At 41.6% G+C, this 19,870-nt stretch overlaps 1 protein-coding gene across 1 annotated transcript in view; it reads right to left on the reverse strand.

The window, feature by feature from the left end:
• Positions 1–19,870, reverse strand: part of lpgat1 (lysophosphatidylglycerol acyltransferase 1) — an 81,445-nt gene that overhangs the window by 51,638 nt on the left and 9,937 nt on the right. The window contains exon 3 of the mRNA XM_036984801.1: positions 112–230. Within this exon, the coding sequence (XP_036840696.1) occupies positions 112–230 (119 nt within the window). The remainder of the gene's footprint in view (positions 1–111; positions 231–19,870) is intronic.

Below are 19,870 nucleotides of genomic sequence, written 5' to 3' on the forward strand. Positions count from 1 at the left end.
GTAGTGCTTGGGCAAAAGCACCCGGGGGGGGGGGGGGTCACGAGGACAGAGTTTGGGAAACCCTGGTCTAGGAGGCTACATTTTAATGCCAACTATGGAGGTGTCCATTACCGTGCCCTTGTCCTGCAGGCACATCATGAGGGTGCACACGTCCCCTGTGGCTTGGTGGTTGACGATGACCATGGCTTCCTCTTCAGAAAGGGGCCTTACATCGTCGCCCCATTCCATCACTGGAGAAGACGCAACACAAATGAAGTTAGTGGACACATCACAGTGACTGCACTTCACATCACTTCAGATGATTCATAGCTAGGCCTACATCCTATCAAACATCTAACAGCAAATCACAACTTGTAGACCTACATTTTTTATTTTACCCCCCTTTTTCTCCCCAATTTCGTGGTATCCAATTGTTAGTAATTACTATCATCACTACAACGATCATCGCTACAATTGTTAGTAATTACTCTCATCGCTACAACTCCCGTACAGGCTCGGGAGAGACAAAGGTCGAAAGCCATGCGTCCTCCGAAACACAACCCAACCAAGCCGCACTGCTTCTTAACACAGCAATCATCCAACCCGGAAGCCAGCCACACCAATGTGTTGGAGGAAACACTGTGCACCTGGCGACCTCGGTTAGCGTGCACTGCGCCCAGCCCGCCACAGGAGTCGCTGGTGCACGATGAGACAAGGTTATCCCTACCGGCCAAACCCTCCCGAACAACGCTAGGCCAATTGTGCGTCGTCCCACGGACCTCCCGGTCGTGGCCGGCTGTGACAGAGCCTGGGCGCGAACCCAGAGTCTCTGGTGGCACAGCTAGCTCTGCGATGCAGTGCCCTAGACTACTGCGCCACACGGGAGGCCCGGGCCTACATTTTAGTACAAAATGGATAAGAGTTGTCTTCTCAAGCTGGGAAAAGACCAGTTCAAATTAGACTATGTGTCATCACATTATCCAAAAATAGCTTTTCCTTGTGAAAGGCCCAGTGTCAGAGTGATAAGCCCTATGTTGCGCTGAAAGAACACACAACCATAACACGACATTGGAAAGCAACTGAACACTAAAGAGGTACACTTGACATTTAGCAAATTCTATACTAATCTTGGAGAGAATGTTTCGCCATTAAGTCAATGCCTAAAAACACCACATCACTTTGGTTTCAAAATGGACATGGGCCAGTCTTTAGCATTGATGCTCATTAAAGTAGAACTTTCTTGGACTCCATTCTACCCTGGCTGATTTACATTGGCACACTATTCAAGAGATAGAGTGCTTAATTGAGTCTAACATGGTGGGTGACAACAATAGGCCTTCCACATAATAAACAAACAAGCTTCATTTGTTATTTAACTCAATTGGACAAGGGTGAGTATTAATAACAGTAGAGCGACCCCTCTGGAGACCTGGGGGAGACTTTTAGGGTATCGCTAAAGAGCTAAAGCCACAGAGTTGGACAAATCAATGGAAGATTGTGAGTGAATCCCCATGGTTCTGGGAGGCTCTTGCTGACTGAGGGCCTGTGTAATGCTAATGCTAGCGAGCCCAGGGGTGCCTAGCTAGAATGTACTGTTCTGTGGGAAGGCTAAGTTGGTGGAGCGTGCCGAGTTACATTTTCAAGGGATTACTGGCCAAATGAGTCCCAAGAAGTGGACTAGAACAGAATATGGCTTAGCTATGGCATGCAAGACCAACAAAACATTTTAAATTATAATAAACCACTCACTGGTAGCTGGGTTAGCATTGTAGAGCAAATGTGAATAGAAAACATAAATATACACTTTTGATTGCCCACACAATGTGGAAATTTGCCTTCGTGGCATCATTGCCAGCAAACAGTATAAAACACTGATGGCATAATAAACATGAAGTCTGTAAGAGTCAGAGATCGTCCCTTTTAGTCTTCACGATGACAAGACAGAAAATGTTTGGCCAACGGTAAGATCTCTTTAGGCCGTTGCTAGGCGATATGATATCTGATCTATATGCAGCAGCCCTGAGGAAACCTTTCATCGAGTGTTCCATTCTCACATCATAATGATGAATACCCACTGAAAACATTATTAACGGTCAAGTTAGCACAGTCCTACAATTATATGCTTGAGTTACCCTGTTGAAAAAGGGCACAAGTGATCGCTCACTCCTGAAACGAATTGTAGGATATGGTGTTTATCAAGTGTCAAATCAATAGATTCTTGGCAGATTTCCAAATGCAATATTAACATGAAGACAACAGCTAACGGGTATAAGATACACAGACATATGAAATCCAACCCTACTACTGTTTAAATAGCATTATGTACAGCCTAGGCTAACCATAACAGTATCACCAAAAAGACAAAAGAAAGGATGAGAGTTGTGAGTCCTGTACATTTGGCAGCACACTCAACAAAGTGTACAGGACCTGGTCGCAGGCTGGTTTCATGGTAGGAATAATGACAAGCAAAATAGAAGCAACTCTTTGTCACCACCATCAAATTCTACTCAGCATATGGGCTGCTTGGTAGTTGTTACACAGAAAACTAAGCTAGCCCATCGATCACAATTCATGCCAAATTCAGGCGAACATGCTTCGTCCATGCCTCATCCCATTCAGATACCATGTTGACTTGGATTGCAAAAACAATTACGGTAATCTTAAATGAACTGACTGAGAAATGGGAATGATCTGACACATTGACAAGTTGAACGTGTGGGAGTGCCATCCAAAAGAAAACATGTTCGGCTTGCTACTTTGTCAAGCCTGGTGAATTTCAATGATACAAAGTGCTCTGCCGAGACAAAGGCCTCGTTCAACACGGCTTCTGTGGAGATGTTTCACTCCTCATTGATTGTCTCAATCAAGAGGGTTTTGTTGGGGGGGAATTAGCCCTTTGAGTGCCCATAACACAGCAAGGTCAGGACCCATTCCCTGAAGAGGGGCAAGGATGCATCAGAAAAGGAGCCTGATGGAAAGAGAAAGGCCCGATTAGAAACCATTGTTATTCACCAGAGATTTGGGGCTCTCAAGTGGTAGTGATTCACAATGTCGAACAGTGCTCAAATGACATTGCCAAGTTTTCCAAATGATGGAGATAAGACAGTGTCTCTCACATGACTTTAGACCCATCTCCACATTTAGGGAGCATCACATCTCAGATATCAAATGAAAAAACGTAAGTGTAAAAGTGTCACTGTGGCTTCTGTGCTGGTAGTTAGGCCTATTTACATGTCAGGCTACTGCTTGCCTTTCCGTTTGTCATTTTCATATTCAAATACACATACAACTGTTCCATTGTGCATATAACTGAGCATGTGACATCACAGAGGGAAATTCACTTCTTGGTCCAACAGCCACTGTTGCAGGTAGACAAAAATAATAATATACCAGCCACTTAAATATTATTACCCTAGAAATTACAAATAACAGATGAGCATGCTTTGTAATGTTTCTAAAACAAGAAATATATTACGAGTAAGAATAAGTAAATGTGGTATATAATTCAATTCAATACAAATTACATGACCGGAGTATTTTAAACAATGTATCTTAATGTAATTTAGATACAATAGATGTAAAGCAGATGAACAGTTCTACAAATGAACATCAAGAATCAGCAAAGCGTCTGCCCTGCCACAAAATGCTGATTGATACAGCTTAGGCTAGTTATAATTAAAGTTCAGGGCGCTATGCTGAAAGTTTTTACTAGGAGTACATAAGTTGAAATTTAGGAGCACAATGACTGTGTTAATGATCAGAAATAACTCAAAGTTAATGAATGAAAGACTTTTGGATTGTTCCACACTAAATCAAGCACAATGTAGCCCCAAATATTTGAGTCATTAGTAGGGATAAAAATGTTCTGCTACCCCTTTAAGGTGTGGGCCGTTACCAGCTAACGGGGCACTCCATGTCTGTCAGATACGACAATCTCCATGTCTCTTCAATAGCAGCAGACAATTGCAGAAAACTTAAACTAATATTTAAAAACAACAGTGTGTGAACAAAACAATGTAACTGGCCAAGAAACACAGGGACTAAGTCACACTTTAGTAGCGTTTCGGGTTGAACAGACCCAACTTCTACATTTGTGTTTTGGATCAAATTAAAAAAATATATATATATAACAATCACAAATGCTCTGTGACCACCTGCCAATGTCGCTGGTGAAATAGACATTTTGGCCAATGCCAAAAATCTACCGGCATTTGGCGGGTGTTAATTACCCATCCTGTGTGACATCTTCAACATCTTTTGTCAATATCAAAATCAGCCCGATATCAGCTCAATAGCAGTCAGGTTTATCTAGTCTACTTATCATGCAAACAAAAACATTTTCAATGAGTATAGGAGGGAAAAGCAACTTATTTGCCAGCCTCGATTCATTCCCACCTCAGGAAAGACATCCTAATCCCCATTAGAATAGAAATCGAGAGCAAGCAGTATGACACAATGACAGGGCCCCAAGTCCCCCAGAAGGGTTGATGAAGGTCACGTAGCCATGCCTCCATCATTGAACAGCAGGCAGCCTAGTGGTTAGAGCGTTGGACTAGTAACCGAAAGGTTGCAAGATCGAATCCCTGAGCTGACAATGTAAAAAATATGTCCTTCTGGCCCTGAACAAGGCAATTAACCCACTGTTCCTATGCCGTCATTGTAAATAAGAATTTGTTCTTAACTGACTTGCCTAGTTAAATAAAGGTAAATAAAAATCAAGTGCTGATGTCCTGTGTGGAGTAAGAGGAATAGGTGATATTTGAGAGACAGATCTACAACAGGGCTGTCATGGATCATTCATTAGGGAAATTGTCTGAGAAACAGCCCGGCAGCATGATAGTTGAGTAAAAAGGAACATTTTTATTCCGTTAACGGGGGTCACTGACCCCGTCACACCCCCCTTTCCTCTAGCTCTCTCAGGGAGAGTGGTGATTTCGCAAGACACTCAACCCTCCTCTCCAGTATATTAACATGTGCGCATGCTCATCTCTCAGTGAGGCTACAGAAGGCAGAAGAGGCATCATTATACAATTTCCTGTGACTCACTTCCTGTGTCAGGGTATTTAGAAGTATGCAGTCAGTATCACTTAAAAATAGAAATAGCCCATGACGGAAAAAAATATTGGAAAATCAAATGACTGCTTTGACTTACAAATGCTCTTTCGCTCACGCATTAAAAATAAATTAATGTAATTGCTTGATGCCTTTACCCCTAAGGTGATAATTTTTCAATCGTTTGTATGAATTAACATGGGGGCTATCAGACATAATTTGTGCAAAGTAGAGCGGGTCAATGTTCATAGTTACAGGACAGGACAATGCAGCCAATTCTTGGGATGAATAAATAGGACTAGAGACCAAAATCAGGTCAGGATCACCACGGCCTGCTACAGATTAAATACGGCCAATAGTCACCAGCCCAGGAATACCAAGGCAATTATTGTAAAATCCACATTTCTAACGGTTTCAATTTCAACCTAATACAGGCTACTCGAGCTTGCTTGTTCACAACATTACAATTCATCTATTGGGATAAAATATTGTCTAACAGATTTGTCAAATGAATATGCAGAAATAAAAAGCAGCATGGCCAAATTACGTTGAACGGGAAGACTTTCACAATACTACAGAACAACAACGTGACCAAATAACAGGTCAACATTTCTAATCATGAGTCAGTCTCAAGGCACATAGTATATGATCTTCCAGCATTCCATTCTAGTGGGATAAAAAAATATATATATATATAAAAAAAGAAGCAATAATTCACTGCATGCCACCGTTCTGAGGCTGAAATCTGATCATACACCCTCAGCTAAGATCATTTTAAGTCTTTAGAGCAAATGTTATCTTGAAATCTTTTCCACTGGACCAGCCAGTCATTGGCTGCGCTGTTAGTGGAAAACTAATCCCACCCGTCTCAGCCTACAGGGGCAACCTTGTGCACTTCAGTTAAAATAACAACCCAATGTCTATATGCCAAGACAAATTAGCTATCTAAATTGCCATAAACGTATTATGCTTTTTGACCTGTCCCCAAATTAATATAATTAGTTCAGAGTTTTTGATATTTTAACCTGCGTGTTCTGATCGTATCTGGTGTGGGTGAACAAAATCAACTTGTGGAAGACCGCATACGGTCTGGTCAGTATGTCATTCACAAGTGACAGGCTAATATTGCCACCCATCAGACTTTTCTTGATTTAATCTAGTCTTTACATCTACTAAATAATATGTGTGAAATGTGTTTTGATTTAGAAAGGCTCATTATCATGCATCTGTCTGGAAACGGGCAGAGGGAAAAAATACATGTCATCTATGTACTTAAATAGTTTGTCTCACGCGTCGTATTGCTAGCAGCATTGTAGTCAAATAAAGATTGTTATACTAGCTAGCCTGTTATAAATGTGCAATAAGCATAAAACAATTACATAAGATATTGGCAACTCATCGGAACAAAATGGACAGGCTAGCATGTGGTTCAAAACAGTTGGAGACTGGGTACTAACTAGCACGTGGCCTTGTGCTTGAGACCGGTGTTCATTTTCTAGAATACCTGCTACATTATTAGTGAATGTGCATTATGCATGGTTCTGGTCAAATTTGTAACAAAAGGACCTGAATGCCAGATCAGTGATTATAGCAACAACAAAAAAAGCAGGTTAAACTATTTTGATATAATACTAAAAATTACACGTGAGTCAGTCGTATGGTTGTGGAAGGAATATATTCAGCCTCGGTATGAATTCATTAAATAATGGCTGACTGTTTTAAATGCAGTGGATTTGACCTTAAAATTGTACAACAAAGTTTATTAAGAGAAAGCATTAAAATGATATACATATACACAAACACAGTCAAAAGTTTGGACACACCTACTCATTCATGGGTTTTCCTACATAATAATAGTGAAGAAATCAACACTTTGAAATAACATATGGAATCATGTAGTTACCAAAATGTTAAATCAAAATATGTTATGAGATTCTTCAAAGTAGACACCCTTTGCCTTGATGACAGCTTTGCACACTCTTGACATTCTCTCAACCAGCTTCATGAGGAATGCTCCTAAGTAGATGCAGCGGTCTAAGGCACTGCATCTCAGTGCTAGAGGCATCACTACAGACACCCTGGTATGTATCACAACCGGACGTGATTGGGAGTCCCATAGGTGAGCGCAAAATTGGCCCAGCGCCGTCTGGGCTTGGCCGGTGTAGGTCATCATTGTAAATAAGAATTGCCTAGTTGCCTAGTTAAACTCAACCCAAACCATCTCAATTCAGTTGAGGTCGGGTGATTGTGGAGGCCAGGTCATCTGATGCAGCACTCCATCACTCTCCTTCTTGGTCAAATAGCCCTTACACAGCCTGGAGGTGTGATGGGTCATTGTCCTGTTTAAAAACAAAATGATAGTCCCACTAAGTGCAAGCCAGATGGGATGGCGTATCGCAGCAGAATACTGTGAGACCATGCTGGTTATGTGTGCCTTGAACTCTAAATAAATCACTGAGTGTCACCAGCAAAGCACAGCCACACCATCACACCTCCTCCATGTTTCCTGGTGGGAACCACAAGAGGAGATCTGTTCACCAACTTTGCGTCTCACAAAGACACGGCGGTTGGAAGCAAAAATCACAAATTTGGACTCAGACTAAAATGACAGATTTCCACCGGTCTAATGTCCATTGCGTGTGTTTCTAGGCCCAAGCAAGTCTCTTCTTCTTGTTGGTGTCCTTTAGTAGTGGTTTCTTAGCAGCAATTTGACCATGAAGGCCTGATTCAAACAGTCTCCTCTGAAGAGTTGATGTTGAGATGTGTCTGTTGCTTGAACTCTGTGAAGCATTTATTTGGGCGGAAATATTAGGTACAGTTATTCTAATTAACTTATCCTCTGCAGCGGAGGTAACTCTGGGTCTTCCTGTCCTGTGGCGGTCCTCATGAGAGCCAGTTTCATCATAGCGCTTATTTTTTGCAACTGCACTTGAATAAACTTTCAAAATTTCATATTGACTGACCAGGTCTTAAATGGACTGTCGTTTCTCTTTGCTTATTTGATCTGATCTTGCCATAGTAAGGACTTGGGTCTTTTAGCAAATAGGGCCATATTCTGTATGCCACCCCTTTATTGTCACAACACAATTGATTGGCTCAAACACATTAAGGAAAGAAATTCCACAAATTTACTTTTAACAAGGCACACCTGTCAATTGAAATGCATTCCAGGTGACGACCTCATGAAGCTGGTTGAGAGAATGTGCAAAGCTGTAATCAAGACAAAAGGTTGGCTACTTTTAAACAAATCAAAATATATTTTATATTTGAGATTCTTCACACTTCTTTGGTTACTAAATGATTCCATGTGTCATGTCATAGTTTTGATGTCTTCGCTATTATTCTACAATGCAGAAAATAGTAACAAATAAGGAAAAACCCTTGAATGAGTAGGTGTCAACTTTTGACTGGTTCTTTCTGTGTGCGCACACACCACACACACACCACACAGAGAGAGAAAGAACCAGTCAGTTTGAAAAAAATCCAGATGAATTTTAGGCCACATCACCGGGCCCTTACCTGGGCACCTGTCTCTGTCTACTACGGCAGGGGCTCCCAAACTTTCTCACCCAGGCCCCCCTTCTAGCATTGGGGAACATCCCGTGCCATGTTGATTTCCGCATATTAACATGGGGGCTATCAGACAGAATTTTTGCAAAGTAGAGCGGGTCAATGTTCATAGTTACAGGACAGGACAATGCAGCCAATTCTTGGGTTGAATAAATAGGACTAGAGACCAAAATCAGGTCAGGATCACCACGTCCTGCTACAGATTAAATACGGCCAATTGTCACCAGCCTAGGTATGCCCATGCAGAGTTCATGTAAAATCATAATAAAAGTTTCTAAACAAATGGGTTTTAATTTCAGCCTAATACAGGCTACTAGAGCTTGCTTGTTTACAACATTACAATTCATCTATTGGGACAATAATAAATGGCTGACAACAGGTCAGATTTGTCAAATGAATATGCAAAAATAAAAAGCGGCATGGCCACACTACGTTCAACGGGGAAACTTCCACGATACTACGGAACAACCAATGTGACCAAAGAACAGAAAGTCAACATTTCTGATCATGAGTCAGTCTCAAGGCACATAGTATATGATCTTCCAGCATTCTATGCTAGCGGAATAAAAAAATAAAAAAAGAACAAAAAAAAAGAACTATGATCACTGCCACCGTTCTGATAATACTATATATTTTTCCACTGGACCAGCCAGTGGCAACATAATCCCCTCCTGCCGGCCTACCGGGGTACCCGTCTCGGCCTACTGGGACAGGGGTTCCCTAACTTTCTCACTCAGGCCATCCTTCCAGCAATGGGGAACATCCTGCGCCATGTGTATTTCTATGGGCACAAAAACTGTGTATTCTACCATCACAACTTTCAAGAATAAGTTGAAAGCTGGACGGGTGGTGTGACAGGGGGTGCTTAGTGGGGTGGGGTGACAGGGAGTGCTTAGTGGGGTGGGGTGACAGGGAGTGCTTAGTGGGGTGGGGTGACAGGGAGTGCTTAGTGGGGTGGGGTGACAGGGAGTGCTTAGTGGGGTGGGGTGACAGGGAGTGCTTAGTGGGGTGGGGTGACAGGGAGTGTTTAGTGGGGTGGGGTGACAGGGAGTGTTTAGTGGGGTGGGGTGACAGGGAGTGTTTAGTGGGGTGGGGTGACAGGGAGTGTTTAGTGGGGTGGGGTGACAGGGTGCAGAGGAAGTCATATGACAGGTCGTATTTCCCCCTTGTTTTTTTTTAAGGTAAAAATATACATGTAATTTTAAACAAGGTTACTTTTAATAGCGACTAGCATCTGTCATATAATCTGAGCCTTGAGAAAAGTTGTCTTCAGGCCTGGAGGGAAGGCAAAGTCATTCCGCTACCAAAGAGTGGTAAAGTGGCCTTTACTGGTTCTAACAGCAGGCCTATCAGCTTGGGTTAGGGTTAGCAAACTGTTGGAAAAAATTGTGTTAGACCAAATACAATACTATTTATACATAAACAAACTTAGACTTTTAGCATGCTTATAGAGAAGGACACTTAACATGTGACTGATGATTGGTTAAAATACATTTAGAATAATAAGATTGTGGGAGCTGTACTGTTAGATTTCAGTGCGAAAACGTGTTAAAGCTTTTCAACTTCTGCCATATTGTGGCTTCAGAGCCATCTAATAGAACTAACGATTTTCTTGAATAGAAGCTTCTTGTCAAACATGTTAAATGTGGCGTGCTGCAGAGCAGCTCTCTCGGCCCTCTTCTCTTTTCTATTTTTACTATTGACCTGCCATTGGCATTAAACAAAGCATGTGTCCCAATGTATGGTGATGATTCAACCATATATGCATCAGCAACAGAGCTAATGAAGTCATTGAACCCTTTAAAGAATGCAGTCTGTTTTGGAATGGGTGGCCAGTAATAAACAGGTCCAGATCATCTAAAACTGGTAATGAATGTTGTGGCTGTTAAACAAGGTGAGACTAAACTACTTGGTGTTGCCTTAGATTGTAAACTGTCATGGTCAAAACATATTAATTCAATGGTTGTAAAGAAGGGGAGAGGTCTGTCCGTAATAAAGAGATGCACACTCCAAAAAGCAAGTACTGCATGCTCTAGTTTAGTCTCATCTTGATTATTGCCCAGTTGTGTGGCCGAGTGCTGTAAGGACAGACCTAGTTAAGTTGCAGCTGGACCAGGAATGATCGGCACGTCTAGCTCTTTTTTTATAATCAAAGGGCTAATATAAATACGATGCATGCCATTCTCTCGGCTATGAATAGAGACCGGCTGCATCACTTATTTTTAGAAAAGTGTAGAAAATTCCAAATGGTTTGCATTCAACTTACGCAAAGCTCTGACACACACTTACCGCACCAGACATGCCACCAGGGGTCTTTTCACAGTTCCCAAAACAAAAAATTCAAGAAACCGTACAGTATTATATAGAGCCCTTATTGCATGGAACTCCCATTTCATATTGCTCAAATGAACAGCAAACCTGGTTTAAAAAAAAAAAAAACTCACGACAACACATCTCCCCTATTTGACCTACATAGTTTGTGTGTATGTATTGATATGTAGGCTACGTGTAACATTTTTAAATTGATGTAGTTCTGTCCCTGAGCGGTTGTCTATTAATGGTCTGTATTATGTGTTTCATGTTGTGTGGACCCGAGGAAGATCCTAATATAGAGCATTTCTCCTTCGCCAAGATAATCCATCCACCTAACAACTGTGACATATAAAGAAGCTGATTAAACAGCATGATCATTACACAGGTGCACAATGTGCTGGGGACAACAAAAGGCCACTAAAATGTGCAGTTTTGTCACAACACCATGCCACAAATGTCTCAAGTTGAGGGAGCGTGCAATTGGCATGCAAAATGCAGGAACGTCAACCAGAGTGGTTGCCAGAGAATCTAATGTTAGTTTCTCTACCATCAGCCGCCTCCGTCACTTTAGAGAATTTGGCATTATGTCCACCGGTTTCACAACGGCAGACCACGTGAATAGATCTGTTCACAATTTCTGGAAGATGAAAAAAAATCTGTTCGTCAGCGGCCTGCATACTCAGACATGTTACCCATTGAGTATGTTTGGGATTCTCTGGATCAAAGTGCACAACAGTGTGTTCCAGGTCCAGCCAATATTCAGCAACTTCGCACAGCCTTTTAAGAGTTGGAACACACTCCACAGGCCTCAATCAACAGCCTGATCAGCTCTATGCAAAGGAGATGACGTTCTGTTGCATGAGGGAAATGGTGGTCACAACAGATACGGACTGGTTTTCTGATCCACGACCTTAACTATGATAAGCAACAGATGCATATCTGTATTGCCAGTCATGGGAAATCCATAGATTAGGGCCTAATTTATATATTTAACATTGACTGATTTCCTTATACGAACTGTAAGGCAGTAAAATGTTAGAAATGTTGCGTTTATATTTTAATTCAGTATAATTGTTTTGATTACTCAGGTGCACTTGATCTGAAATTAGGTTTTGGTTAAAGAACTGAACATTAAGAATCAAAAATATGCAAAAGTAGAGAAAATTAGAGGGGCAAATATTTTCACTGCACTGTATTTCAAGTTTAGCCAACTGGATCTACAGTGCATTCAGAAAGTATTTAGTCACCTTGACTCTATCCACATTGTTACGTTACAGCCTTATTCTAAAATGTGTTAAAACATTTCCCCCCCTCATCAATCTACATAATACATTGCAAATTATTAAAGTATTATAAAAAAAAAACTTGTCATATTTACATAAGTATTCAGACAATTTACTCAGTACTTTGTTGAAGCATCTTTGGCAGCGATTACAGCCTCAAGTCTTCTTGGTTATGACGCTACAATCTTGGCACACCTGTATTTGGGGAGTTCATCCCATTATTTCCTGCAGATCCTCTCAAACTCTGTCAGATTGCAGTGATGCTCCCCATACACAGCTATTTTCAGGTCTCTGGAGATGTTTGATAGGTTCAAGTCCGGCCTCTGGCTGGGCCACTCAAGGACATGCAGAGACTTAGTTGTGTACTTAGGGTCACTGTCCTGTTGGAAGGTGAACCTTCGCCACAGTCAGATAACCTGCTCCAGAGTGCTCAGGACTTCATCAAGGATCTCTGTACTCTGTTCATCTTTCCCTCTATCCTCTATCCTGACTAGTCTGGGTTGGCACCCCCCCCAAGGACATCCCGACCTCCCGGTCGCGGCCGGTTACGACAGAGCCTGGGCGCGAACCCAGAGACTCTGAGGCACAGCTGGCGCTGCAGTACAACGCCTTTAGCCACTGCGCCACCCGGGAGGCCCCAATATGCGCACTCAACTATATAAACCGGTGTGTGCCTTTCCAAATCATGACCAATCAATTGAATTTAACACAGGTGGACTCCAATCAAGTTGTAGAAACATCAAGGATGATAAATGGAAACAGGATGCACCTGAGCTCAATTGAGTCAAATAGCCTAGGGTCTGAATACTTATGTAAATAAGGTGTTTATCTTAAATACATTTGCAAAAATGCTGTGGCATTGTGTAGATTGATGAGGATTTTTTAAAATTGAAATTCATTGCACTGTATTTGCTAGCTAACAAGGAGAACAGTTGAATTGTTATAAACACACCCTTCTGTCCATCTCCAACTGTTTAAACAGCATGCTAGCCTGTCCATTAATGAAAATAGCAAGTTGAACCTCTTTTCAGAAAAGAAGAAGTGATCTCATCTTTGACAGGGAAAACCTGCCCTAGAGCTATCATACATAGCTACTGGATCTCCGCCCAGTCAGTGCTGAGCAAATAAACCCTCCTCTTGCCTCATCTCTCCCATTAATGGAGTTCCTGTTTTTAACAGAGTTAGCTGATTGAGTGAGGGAGGAGAAGAGCATAAACTGTGGTTTTGGAGTTTATTTGGTTTCCTAGGAACGCCGAGACTCCCATGAAGATAAAAACAAACCCTCCTCCACAGTGAGTCAGGAAGTCTTTACTCCCAATCTGCTCCAAACTCTTGCAGATCCAATGCTTGAAACCAACCCATTTAGACTTTTATTGGAGAAAATGGAATATCAGCTTTCACTGAGAATGCAGATGGACTTAGCCTCATAATTAAGTCCAACATTTAAGCAAAGACCTAGATACAATGTCATTGTAATGAATCATTTTATGTGGCATAATTAATCTTTAACTATTGGGCTTTAAAAGATGACACAATCTGAAAGATGTCCTGCTTTTCAAATGGTTTCTGAAGCTAGGTTTCCAGCCAATTGGCAGATTTACCATTCGAATATTATATAACCCGCATAAAGAAAATATTTTCCCACCAGTGTTGTTTCCACAGATAAAAATCACTGCTTGATGACAACGCACAGTGCACTCTTTCATATTAAATTTTCAAGTACCAAAAAAAATGCTTTGCACACTCTTGGCATTCCCTCAACAAGCTTATTGAAAAATGCTCCAACAATCTTGGAGTTCCCACATATGCTGAGCACTTGTTGGCTGCTTTTCCATTAATCTGCGGTCCAACTTAGCACAAACAATATCAATTGGGTTGAGGTCAGGTGATTGTGGAGGCCAGGTCATCTGATGCAGCACTCCATCAGTCTCCTTATTGGTCAAATAGCCCTTACACAGCCTGGAGGTGTGTTTTGGGTCACTATCCTGTTGAAAAACAAATGACAGTGGGACTAAGTGCAAACCAGGTGGGATGGCATATCGCTGCAGAATGCGGTGGTAGCCATGCTGGTTATGTGTGCCTTGAAATCTAAATAAATCACAGACAGTGTCACCAGCAAAGCACCGCCCACACATCACACCTCCTCCATGCTTCACGGTGGGAACCACACATGCAGAGATCATCTGTTCACCTACTCTCAAATGACAGATTTCCACCAGTCTAATGTCCATTGCTTGTGTTTCTTGTCCTAAGCAAGTCCGTTGTTTTTATTGGTGTCGTTTAGTAGTGGTTTCTTTGCAGCAATTTGACCATGAAGGCCTGATTCACACAGTCTCCCCTGAACAGTTGATGTTGAGATGTGTCTGTTACTTGAACTCTGTGAAGCATTTATTTGGGCTACAATCTGAGGTGCAGTTAACTCTAATGAACTTACCCTCTGCAGCAGAGGTAAATCCGGGTCTTCCTTTCCTGTGGCGGTCCTCATGAGAGCCAGTTTCATCATAGCGCTTGATGGTTTTTGCGACTGCGCTTTCAAAGTGCTTGACATTTTCCGGATTGACTGACCTTCATGTCTTAAAGTAATGGTCTGTCATTTCTCTTAGCCCTATTTTGTAAAAGACCCAAGTCCTTACTACGGCAGGAACAGACCAAATAAGCTATCTTCTGTATGCCACCCCTTTGTCGCAACACAACTGATTGGCGCAAACGCATTAAGGAAAGAAATTCCACAAATGTACTTAACAAGGCACACCTGTTAATTGAAATGCATTCCAGGTGGCTACCTCATGAAGCTGGTTGAGAGAATGCCAAGTGTGCGCAAAAGTGTAATCAAGACAAAGGGTGGCTACTTTGAAGAATCTCTTTGAAGAATATTTTTTGGGTTACTACATGATTCCATGTGTTATTTCATAGTTTTGATGTCTTCACTACTATTCTACAATGTAGAATAGTGAAAATATAAAACGCCTGGAATGAGTAGGTGTCTGAACTTTAGACTGGTACTGTAACGTACATAAGTATTCAGAACCTTTGCTATGAGACTAGAAATTGAGCTCAGGTGCATCCTGTTTCTACGATCATCCTTGAGATGCATCTACAACTTGGAGTCCACGTGTAGTAAATTCAATTGATCAGACATGATTTGAAAAATACACACCTGTCTATATAAGTTCCCACAGTTGACAGTACATGTCAGAGCAAAAACCAAGCCATAAGGTCGAAGGAATTGTCCCATAGAGCTTCGAGACAGGATTGTGTAGAGGCACAGATCTGGGGAAGGGTACCAAAACATTTCCGCAGAATTGAAGTCCGAGAACACAGTGGCCTCTATCAATCTTAAATGGAAGAAGTTTGGAACCACCAAGACTATTCCTAGAACTGGCTGCCCGGCCAAACTGAGCAATCGGGGGAGAAGGGCCTTGGTCAGGGAGGAAAACCAAGAACCTAAATGGTCACTAACAGAGCTCCAGAGTTCCTCTGTGTAGATGAACCTTCCAGAAGTACAACCATCTCAGCAGCACTCCACCAATCAGGCCTTTATGGAGTGGCCAGACGGATGCCACTCCTCAGTAAAAAAAGGCACACGACAGCCCACTTGGAGTTTGCCAAAAGGCACCTAAAGGACTCTCCGACCATGGGAAACTAGATTCCCTGTTCTGATGAAACCAAGATTGAACTCTTTGGCCTGAAGGCCAAGCGTCACGTCTGGAGGAAACCTGGCACCATCTCTACAGTGAAGCATGGTGGTGGCAGCATCATTCTGTGGGGATGTTCTTCAGCGGTAGGGACTGGGAGACTAGTAAAGATCGAGAGAAAGATGAACAGAGAAAAGTACAGAGAGGTCCTTGATGAAAACCTGCTCCAGAGCGCTCAGGACCTCAGACTGTGGCGAAGGTTCACCTTCCAACACGACAACGACCCAAACACAGCAAAGACAATGCAGGAGTGGCTTCGGGAGAAGTCTCTAAATGTCCTTGAGCAGCCCAGCCAGAGCCCAGACTTGAACCCGATCAAACATATCTGGAGAGACCAGAAAATAGCTGTGCAGCGTTGCTCCCCATCCAACCTGACAGAGCTTCCGAGGATCTGCAGAGAAGAAAATGGGAGAAATGCAACAAAACCAGGTGTGCCAAGCTTGTAGCGCCATACCCAATAAGACTCGAAGCTGTAGTCATCGCAGCCAACGGTGCTTCAACAAAGTACTGAGTAAAGGGTCTGAATACTTGTGTAAATGCGATACATTTTTTAAAATAAATTAGCACAAAAACTGTTTTTGCTTTGTCATTATGGAGTATTGTGATGTCATTATGGGGTATTGTGATGTCATTATGGGGTATTGTGTGTAGATTGATGAGGAAAACAAACAATTAATTCAATTTTAGAATAAAGGTGTAACGTAACAATTTGGTGGGTGTTTATATTTATCCTGTTTCACACGTACGAGTGTGATCATTTTTTATTTTGTTTTGCATATCCCAACTCCCCCACCGAAACACCCTCGGACGGTGGGACCATGACCAGGGTCAGCCATGATCAGTCGCTAGCCTGGAGCAATTAGGGTTAAATGACAGATTATTATATATATTTTACATTGTCGGTTTGGATATTCTAACAGTCAACATTTTGGTTACTGGCTCAACGCAATAACTGCTAGGCAACCTGCCACATTTCCGCAGCCCTCAGTGGCAGTGCTGAAATACAAACTCAGTATTGTGGTTCAGTGTCAGCATTGAAGCTTTCTCAACAGTCTAAGAATGCCGACCATAATGGAGAGAAGAGGGAGGAGGATGACAAGTTGGATGGCTGATGGGAATACCACCAGTGTGATATATACAGTGCCGTCAGGAAGTATTTATACAGACTTATTTCACAACCAGAATTTAAAATGTATTAAATTGTTTTCTCCCCCCCACCCAGCTACACACAATACCCCATAATGACAACGTTATTGTGGAACATTTGCCTATTATTATTTTTTAAATTCTTCCAGCTCTGTCAAATTGATTGTTGATCATTGCTAGACAACCATTTTCAGGTCTGGCCATGGATTCAAGTAGATTTAAGTCCAAACTGTAGCTCGGCCACTCAGGAACATTCCCCGATTTCTTGGTAAGCAACTCCAGTGTAGATTTGGCATTTTGTTTTAAGATATAGTCCTGCTTTAAGGTGAATTCCTCTCCCAGTGTCTGGGATTTTGCAGGTGCTTAGCTCAAAATCGGTTTCATTTTTATCCTTTAAAACTCCCCGGTCCTTAACGATTACAAGCACACCCATAACATGATGCAGCCACCACTGTACTTGAAAATATGGAGAGTGGTCCTCAGTAATGAGTTGTATCGATTTGCCACAAACATAACACTTCATATTCTGGACAAAAAGTTAAATTACTTACGTTTTTTGCAGTATTACTTTAGTGAGTCATACTGTATCTTTGTAGTGACTGGATGCATTGAGACACCATCCAAAGTATAATTAATTACTTCACCATGCTCAAAGGGATATTCAATGTCTGCTTCTTATTTTCACCCCTAGGTGCCCTTCTTTGCAAGGCATTGGAAGAACTCCCTGGTCTTTGTGGTTGAACCTGTGTTTGAAATTCACTGCTCGATTGAGGGACCTTACAGAAAGTTGTGTGTGGGGAAAAACACCTTGTGGATTGATTATAAAAAACGTTTGCCATGTTTCTGTCAATATTATGGCTCTAATTTGGAATATTTTTTGGCGTTGTCGTGACCACAGTTTCCGGTGGATTTCTCAATCAAACGTGAAGTACAAACGGAGGTATTTCGGCTATAATAATAATAATAATAATCATCTTTATGGGACAAAATGAACATTTGCTGTCTAGCTGGGAGTCTCGTGAGTGAAAACATCCAAAGCTCATCAAAGGTAAACGATTTAATTGGATTGCTTTTCTGATTTGTGACCAAGTTGCCTGCTGCTAGCTAGGAATAATGCCATGCTAGGCTATCTATAAACTTACACAAATGCTTGTCTTGCTTTGGCTGTAAAGCATAATTTCTAAATCTGAGATGACAGGGTAATTAACAAAAGGCTAAGTTGTTTTTCAATATATTTCACTTGTGATTTCATGAATATGAATATTTTCTAGTAATATTTTTTGTCCGTTGCGTTATGCTAATTAGTGTCAGTTAATGACAATTCTCCCGGATCCGGGAGAGGGAGTTCCAAGTTAACTCAAGACATTTCATTGGTTATTTTTAAATTAGTAAAAATAAATTCCACTGACATTACAGTGACAAACTCAATTTAATCCATTTTAAATTTCAGCCTGTAAGACCATTTTTAAAAAGTCAAGGGGTGTGAATACTTTGAAGGCACTGTAGGCTATTGAAAATGTATTGTGGTTGGGAGAGTGGTAAAAATATACAGGTCCAGATCTTAGACACACTGCACCACAACGGATAATTTCAAAATTATATATAAAATTGCTACCGCCCTCACTTTTCTCCCAAACACAGTACTCTCCCGAAATTCTCCTTTAACCAGGCATGGATAAGTGACAGTAATTATGTTGACAAGGACTTGAGTGGCTGCAGCAATGAGTCACGCAAGATACTACGACTCATGGCAGCTTTAGCAGTCATTTACCTGTTCCTTAAAGTAACAGACCTGTAAGTAACTACTGACCTTGTGTAAACATTTGTCATATGTGGAGGATGGGGCATGAAGAAGTCAGGAAAACCCCCGTTGTGCATAGGCAGTCCGGTCAGACTCCAACAAGGACAAGGTACTATCCCAGCAGTTCAGCAAGCTCTTAGCTTACCTGCCTTGGTACAGGGGTAACCTCATCTGCAATATGCTCATCAAGGTCCCATTACACAAGTTGCAAAAACAAGCCCAGGTGTTCTAGAAGCAGACACCTATGTATTATTTATCTGCAGGCCATGTTCATTACTTTGTAAAGATTTTGCTCTCAGAGAGCAACGTGGCTCCCAGACACCCAATTGAAAGGAGGGAACGAGTAAAGAGTAGAGGTCGACTGATTATGATTAACACGATTCGATTATTGGAGGACAAAAAAAGCTGATACTGATTAAATCGGCCGATTTTTTTAATGTATTTGTAATAATGACAATTACAGCAATACTGAATGAACTTATTTTAACTTAATATAATACATAAATAAAATCAATTTAGCCTCAAATAAATAATGAAACATGTTCAATTTGTTTTAAATAATGCAAAAACAAAGTGTTGGAGAAGAAAGTAAAAGTGCAATATGTACCATGTAAGAAAGCTAACTTTTAAGTTCCTTGCTCAGAACATGAGAACATATGAAAGCTGGTGGTTCCTTTTAACAAGAGTCTTCAATATTCCCAGGTAAGAAGTTTTAGGTTGTAGTTATTATAGAAATATTTCTCTCTATACCATTTGTATTTCATTAACCTTTGACTATTGGATGTTCTTATAGGCACTTTAGTATTGCCAGTATAACAGTATAGCTTCAGTCCCTCTCCTCGCCCCTTCCTGGGCTCGAACCAGGAACACAACGACAACAGCCACCCTCGAAGCAGCGTTACCCATGCAGAGCAAGGGGAATAACTACTCCAAGTCTCAGAGCGAGTGACGTTTGAAACGCTATTAGAGCGCACCCCGCTAACTAGCTAGCCATTTCACATCGGTTACACCAGCCTAATCTCGGGGGTTGA

This window comes from Oncorhynchus mykiss, chromosome 8 (genome assembly GCF_013265735.2).
Source record: "Oncorhynchus mykiss isolate Arlee chromosome 8, USDA_OmykA_1.1, whole genome shotgun sequence".
Taxonomy (NCBI): Eukaryota; Metazoa; Chordata; class Actinopteri; order Salmoniformes; family Salmonidae; genus Oncorhynchus; species Oncorhynchus mykiss.